Below are 7,970 nucleotides of genomic sequence, written 5' to 3'. Positions count from 1 at the left end.
ACCAGCCACTCCTTGGAAGGAAGATGGGGCAATCTACTTCCGTAGTGATACTGCCTCGGAAACCCAAGGAGGGGTCACTATGAGTCGGGTCTGACTCGACGGCAAACAACACTCTCACATGCACACACACACACAATCTTTATGGAAGCAGATCACCAGATCTCTCTCCTGTGGAGCTGCTGAGTGGGTGTAAACTGCCATTTTTTCTGTTAGTAGCAACTGTTGTGCCACCAGGTCTCCTAAGCTCCATTCTAATCCAAAGATCATTTTTGTATAGACATAAATACAGGAAAACCCCCCAAATGAAAACTTACAAAAGAATATGCAGTGTAAGTGATATAACATAAAGCTACAACTAGGAGTCAAATGGAAACAGTAACAATTTAAAATATTACAAAAATTTTAAACCTTCTGAGAGAGAATAAATCTCTTTTCTTGGGCTAAGATCATTTCTGTTATATCACTGCTGATACTATATTTCCTTTATTGTGCTAAATATCTATGTAATCAAGTATTTGACATTTCAACAATGTTCACATGTACAATGCAGTGACATTAGTTATGTCCATCATGTGGATCAATAATCACTTTTATTAGTTCCCAAATTATCAATACTTCCCATATATTTAATGTCAACTCTTAAGGGAGGAAATCTGGTAGATTACTTTACCATGGAAAAAGATGCTGCTGACGTCACCAGTGGCCCAAGGCCAAGGCGCTCAGGAAGAGCTGATGGAACTGTGGATGTGGATCTCAAACTACAGGATCAGTTTATTACATATTCTTCCTTTAACGCTCCCTATTTATTAATAGCAATTATTTGTGAAGAGCTTTTAAGACTTTCCTACTCCTCGGAAGGAAGGTTGGGCAATCCTACTTCTGTAGTGATACTGCCTTGGAAACCTAAGGAGGGGTTGCTATGAGTCGGGACTGACTCGACAGCACATAACAACAACAACAACAACGACAGTTTTTAGATGTAGGTATCTAGTGGGAACTTTTGAGATCATCCTTATTTTCTAGGAGTGAATTAATCAAATGCCAAGCCTTGAGTTTCTAGAGGAATAACCCGCAGGTATCACTACGTGCATATGCTTCCCATAACATATAAATGCAATGATGAGTAGAGCACAAATAGATAAACAAAGCACAGTTGTGTTGGAGATCCATGCTTCTTTTCTAGGGTCACCTGCCAAGGACCTTCCCCTTTGTAGCAGCCTCCTAGAACATGATAATCAAGTAGATGCTTCAGCAACAGGAGCAAATGACTACTTGCAACTCATCTTCCTAAATCACTATGGAGCAGTGAAGGCTGTAAATCCTCAGCATGCTAGAGGGCTTTCCTGTTCTTCAAAATCATTTGTTATCAGCACAAGCTACTCCTGCTTGTTTCATTACTTACTTTGGCAATTGGATTCCTCTTTGAGTTGTCTTCTCCTTCTCTACAGGCCGCAGCAAACTTGATCCACTCTCGCTTTTGTCTTCTGACAGTCTGCCATTTTGTAGTGCCATTTTCCATATCTAATTCTTTCACCTAAACAAAAAATAGTTTAAATTTCCTACACTCTTAGAAAAATTTTAGTTATACAAAATAATCATATTAATTGAACATTGTAAGATGTATGCAGAAGGAACAATGGTATTGAACTTGATGAACAAAGAAACTTTTGACTAATTTCAAAACTGAAGATAGATATAGCTTGGTTTCCCCGGCTAGCTTCGTCTTTTGGAATTGTCTCACTTCTAACTATCTCGTTCTAGTGAATCAAATTTCATTAGTTATGTGTAGAGTTCATAATGTGTTATACTGTATTATCGTTGTTTTTCGTTTTTAAAGCTATTCTTACTTGATAGGTGTTGCCTACTTCTCCCTTCATTGAGTTCTGACTAGACTTTACCATCTCTAGAGTTGAACAGATTTCTAAGGTTCCATGCAAGTGCATTCTGTACAAAATAAAAATTGTGCTGGTGAGATGTGATCACCTAAAAGCTGGAAAATATTTTTTCTCTTCTGCTGACAAGGAGACAATGGAGGCACACATCCAAATGTGTTATTCAGGATTATTAACTGAATCGATACCTGCAATAATCCCACAGATGCTGATTCGTCCTCTCAGTGTTGCACATTTTTATCTATGCTGGCTGTATTTTTGCCCATTGTAGGCTTATGTCACTGTAATTGGTGGATGTTTAGGAAATTTTTGCTATTAAATAGTTTAGAAATGTTACTATATGCATAAATGTGTGTGTGCATGTTTGTGTTTGTAGGTGCTGATGTACGTATTAAATACATCAATAACATTATTTAAGCTAAGGTTTCATTTGACTGCCACTTTAGGGGAAGCAAATGTTCTATGTGAATGGAGCTTATCCTTTCAAGTACTGAAGCATTTGTATTCTGCCTCATTTTCATGCAACTTGCTGAAATGTATCACATATTCCCTACTTTTGGCAATCATAATAGTAAGTTTATTTTTTCTAATGATTTAAGATCATCATAATGAAGATTTAACTACTATAATAAAATAAAGACTTGCCAAAGATATAGAAGACAGCAGATTTATTTTCTGATCCCACTTAAACTGGAACCAGATTCTCTGTTGTTTAGTTGTGGCTATATATTGCTTGCTTTTGCATCTTTTCCTCATGGATAGATCTTCAATTGTCTTTCTTGCTAATATATGAAATTTTCTTCCTTTCCATTCTAAAGCTTTACCTTAATTCTTTTGCTTTGCTATACTTGACTCATTGCCGTTGAGTCAGATCTGACTCATAGCAACCCCTCCGTGGGTTTCTGAGGCATTATCACTACGCAAGTAGATTGCCCAACCTTTCTTCTGAGGAGTGGCTGGTGCGTTTGAACCAGCAGCCTTCTGTTTAGCAGTCAAATCCCTTAGGCACTACATAAATAAACTGTTAGAATAGTTTGATAAGTAGGAGTTACTAAGACATTGAGCTATCACAAACTATGTTGTAAAAGCATAAGAATTTTGGGGCCATGGGTTTTACGATTGCTATTCTAGTTCAGTGGAAGTTATTTCTCCTACTTTTATCTGGATGACTATGGTTATAAAAAATCTGATTCTTGATATATGATGTACTGTCAAATTAACTTTGTCTTTTAATTTTAAATTTAAAAGATAGTTTTATTATACTTTACCTCAACAATAAATTCACTGTTAACTTCTAGCACCACCTGTTAAGAAAGCACATCATTAGCACAAATTTGCATAATCCAAAGGGAGCAATGTACAGACACTGACAATGCTATTGAAATATTCATTTATTAAATATGTATTTTGTTAATTATATGGAAAATATATGAGTAATACTCAATTAGTAATACAGAGTTTTGGCCTACAAAGGCCAGCTGTTAGGGAAGACACACACATAATTCTAGAGCAAGGCAGGCTGAGAAATACCACAACAGAGTTCCCAGTGGATTCAAAAGAAGGAAAGAGCAGACAATTCAAATTACCAAAATTAATTTTGGGAGGCATCCTAGGAAAGAGGACTTTGGAAGGACTCTGGAGGACAAGTCTGTTTTAGTAGAAGGAATTGATGGAGAAGGAAATTTCAGCCAAAGTGAAACATGAACGCAGGTGTAAAGACACTGTTTCAGAAGCTATTCCAATAATAGTTAAGAATCACATTACTAGGAAGGTATAGGAAATCGTGAAGGACCATGGAGAAAGGTTTGGAATGTTAGATCAAAAAACGCCTTATATACCAGGCTAAGGAGTGTGGGCTTCTAATTGGGTTTAAACTGGGAGTGACAAAAACATTGTTTTTTTAAACCTGTCATTGATATGAGGGTAAGTTTACAAGTGAAAACACTCGAAGTTGAGACACTTAGGAATTTGTAATTGCTTAGGTGAGACATCATTGGAACCTGAACACAGGTGCTAAAGTCGTCCTGGAAAAAGAGAGAAAGAAGATGTTACAAAAGAATAGAAAAGACTTAATAGATGGTAGGATTCAAGAGGAAAGAATCAAATGATTGTGGAAATTCAAGCTTAGTTTTCTGGGAGTGTGGAAGTATTATTAATAGAAACAGAATTCAACAGAAGATTCTCAGTACAGGAAAATGATAACTTAAATTTGTTTTATTTGTTTACTTTAAATGTGCCTCTAAAATTCAGGATAGATATAACAGCTGAAAGGATCTCTGGTGGCGCAGTGCCCAAGGCATTTGACTGCTAACCAGAAGATTGGCGGTTCAAATTCACCAGCCACTCTGTGGAAGGAAGACTGGGCAGTCTACTTCTGTAAAGATTTACCATCTCAGAAACCCAAAGGGGAGCTTTATGTGTTGGAATTGACTTGATGGAAGTGGGTTTGGGTTTGATTAGATAATAGCTGAAGAAGTGTAATTCATCCAAATAGAACTGCTGTTTGAAGTAGAATGAAATGAAGATATTAAATGAAACAGTTTAAGAAGAGAAACAAAAAGGGCAGAGCACAGAACTTCCTGGGAGATGATCAAATTTACATCGGAAGAGAAGGAAGAAGTGTAAATGCAAGGACTTTGATGTTGTTGTTATGTGCCGGAAAGTCGGACCTGACTCATAGCGACCCCTCCTTGGGTTTCCGAGTCAGTATCACTATGGAAGTAGATTGCCCCATCTTCCTTCTGAGGAGTGGCTCGTGGGTTTGAACTGCCAGGCTTCTGGTTAGCAGTCAAGTGCCTTAGGCACTATGCTACCAGAGCTCCCAAAGGACTTTGATAGACTAAGCTTATAGAAAGGTCAATGAACCAGTGGTGTGGGTGCACAGCGGATTCTGTCAGTAGCAGAAGGTGGAGGTGGTGATGATGGTGGTGGTGGTCATGGCAGTTGTGGTGGAAGTTAGTAATGAAGCCGAGTTTACATAGAAGAACAGTTTAGATAAGAAGTAGCCAGAAAGGAGAAAGAATGATTAGTGTGGAGTGACGAGAAATTTGGCAAAGAGGGAAGATTTAATTGTTTAAGTGTAGTAGCAGTAGTAGCATGATCAGGGAGAATGGGAACTGAGAAGGTCCTAGCATCTTAGAGCGAGAACCGTTGTTAACTTTTGCAAGTGCCATAAGCCAAATTACAGGAGTCAAGCAATGTACTGGTTTTGAGGCTGCAAAAATAGTAATCTTAGGTTACATTTTTGACAAACTACAATGTAAATTTTATGAGAACTATGAGGGGATCACGGAGTCCTGGTGGTGCAGTGGTTAAATGCTTGGGCAATAACTGAAAAATTGGAAGCTCAAACCACCATTGGCTCAGTGGGAAATGCTATGGGGGATTTTTACTCTGCCCTATAGGGTTGTTGTGAGTTGGAATTATATCAAGATACACACACACATACATACATGTATATAACGTTTTGTTGTGTTTTAGGTGAAAGTTTACCAACAAATTAAGTTTCTCTTTTAACAATTTTTATACAAATTGCCCTGTGCCATTGGTTACAGGTTTTAAAATTCCTTGTCTTCTCATCTTTGCTTTTGGGTAACTGTTGACCATTTGGTCTCATATAGTTAATTGTTTGAGGAAGTATATTATTCATGGGTAATATTGTTTATTTTATAAGCTGATCTATTATTCGGCTGAAAGGAGATCTTTAGAAATATTTTCAATTCCAAAGACATATTTTTTAGGTTCAGAAACCATGACCAAATAATCAACTCATAGGTGGAGGAAAGAAGGTTTGTGGAGAAAAACATAGAGAGGAGTAAAAGGGAAAAGAGAAGGGGAGAAGGAGGGAAAAATCATAATTAAAGAAAAATATGTTTAGGAGAGATGAAGAATGGCTGAATCAAAAGTACAGGTAAAAGACACTTGATAATGAGGAAAAAATATTTCTTCTTCAGCCCAGGAGCAGGTTATTAACAAGAATCTCCCTCTCCTCATCTTCAGCTTTGCACATTTCTTCTTTCTCTTTCCCTCATCACCTCTCATCCTCTGCTCTCTTTCTTTTCTTTGTTGTTTTCTTCCACTTGTTCCACTCTCCCCACCTGACTTTGCCTTGGGTCTGACAGAGAACCACAAATGGCATCATTATGTTGCTCACCCACTCACAACCTGTGAGGACGAGTGGAGCTGCAGAACCTCAAAGCTATAATCAACCCAATAACCTAATTTTAACTTGAAAGAGTACTAGCTTGGGTTCTCTGCTCAAAGTTCAGTCAAAGAATGTGGCAGGTAATTTCCACTCTTTGGTGGAATGCAGTCTCATCCTGATTTCCGTGTGCTTAACAAGAAGTCTACAAGGTTAGTATTAGATTTAAGTGGTGTTAAAGCAGCAACTTGAAAGTGAACCCAAATCACTGTTCTACAGATTGTTTTGACTCAGTACCTGAAGCTTCTCTTGAATCACATGATATGATTTCACTCAATTGTTATGATTTTGCTCTTACTTTGGCCTTATATAAGGAGCTCATATAAGGTGCTTTGGTTAAAGTTTTGGTCTGCTAACCAAAAGTTCGGTGGTTTGAATCCACCAGCTCCGTGGGAGAAAGATGAGGCAGTGTGCTTCTGCAAAATCATAACAATTATGGAAAATAACATCAGGTAATTTATATATAATGATTTACACACTTGGAAACCTTATGCGGCAGTTCTTCTCTATCTTATAGGGTCACTATAAATCAGAATTGAACCAATAGCAGTGGATTTGGTTTTGGTTTGTCTCATATAATGGCCCTGACCCTGGATAAATACAAATACTTATCTCAATTATTCCTAATACTGTCCTGCAGAGGTCTTCAAAAGTTTTTGGTTATGCAATCCTATTTTTTTTTAAACTATGTCTTCCTCCATTTTTCTATAGTGATATCTGAAAATTTTATTATAAGTAGTTGCACAAGATGAAATTTAAGAATATTGTAAATGTGGATATTTTAAAATAAAATTGTTACACCATTTGTTAATGAAACCTAAATACTGTAATCATTTGATACCCAGTGCTGTCTATTAAGAAAAGATGAATAAGTTCTTCTGTAACAATTGGGAGTTTTATTTCACTCCTATTTCTCTTTGAACTCGTATGTTCTATTTCCACTCGGTAAACCAAGCTTTGTAAAGAAAAGTCAGATCTCTCACCTACGGAATATACTTAAATGTATTTTTAAGTTTTAAATACATTTTAATATATGTTAATGCTTTTATTGATCAGTGTACCAAACTTCTCTGCAACAAAAAATATGTGTATGAGTAGAAATTTTAGGACTCTAAATGTTAAAAAATAATTTCTTCCTGATTGAATTAGCTTTACAGTTACTATTAACACACAACTGATCAAATAATGTGCACATTTTGAACTCTTTGCTTTAGTATTTTTAAATTTACCAAAAAATATACCAAAAACAAACAAACAAACAAAAAACAAACAAACTCACTGCCTTTGAGTCATATCTGACCTCATAGTGATTGATGCTGAAACTTATTTAACAATACTAAAATAGTAAATGGGAGCTCTGGTAGCATAGTGGCTAAGGCACTTGACTGCTAACCAGAAGGCTGGCGGTTCAAATCCACCAGCCACTCCTCGGAAGGAAGATGGGGCAATCTACTTCTGTAGTGATATTGCCTCGGAAACCCAAGGAGGGGTCGCTATGAGTCGGGTCCAACTTGACGGCACATAACAACAACAACAACAACAAAATAGTAAAAACCAAAAAAGTATTTTTAAATAAGTTTAAAGAATCTCATGACTTTGCTACTTAAAAAAGGAACTCTAGTGTTATAATCTGTTCTTCTACGTGAACTCAGCTTCATTACTAATCTCCACCACACTACCACCACCACCACCACCACCAAAGAAGTATTTTTAAATATAGAAAGTAAAATTTACTTGGAAATGCATTGTGAAGATATGGAGGAACCTTTTTAAAATATTAGTTCATGAGTAAATATTACTGATTGCTAGAATTTAACAAGTTTCAGTATCAATCCTATTTTTGTCTCTAAGTACTGAGAAATCTCGTTCATACAAAT

The 7,970-nt window shown here is 36.6% G+C and overlaps 1 protein-coding gene across 1 annotated transcript in view; it reads right to left on the bottom strand.

Moving 5' to 3' along the window:
• DSG4 (desmoglein 4) overlaps positions 1-7,364 on the bottom strand; it is a gene marked incomplete at its 5' end in the record, with an annotated part of 33,147 nt that extends 25,783 nt beyond the window's left edge. The window contains 3 exons of the mRNA XM_007953449.1: positions 1,403-1,534; positions 3,161-3,196; positions 7,323-7,364. Coding sequence (XP_007951640.1) covers positions 1,403-1,534; positions 3,161-3,196; positions 7,323-7,364 — 210 coding nt within the window. The remainder of the gene's footprint in view (positions 1-1,402; positions 1,535-3,160; positions 3,197-7,322) is intronic.
• Positions 7,365-7,970: the final 606 nt, after the last annotated feature.

This window comes from Orycteropus afer, unplaced genomic scaffold (assembly GCF_000298275.1).
Source record: "Orycteropus afer afer isolate SDZICR_OR568_19922 unplaced genomic scaffold, OryAfe1.0 scaffold00394, whole genome shotgun sequence".
In the NCBI taxonomy this organism is placed as follows: Eukaryota; Metazoa; Chordata; class Mammalia; order Tubulidentata; family Orycteropodidae; genus Orycteropus; species Orycteropus afer.
The sequence above is the reverse complement of the archived record's forward strand: the minus strand, read 5'-3'. Positions and strand labels throughout refer to the sequence as shown.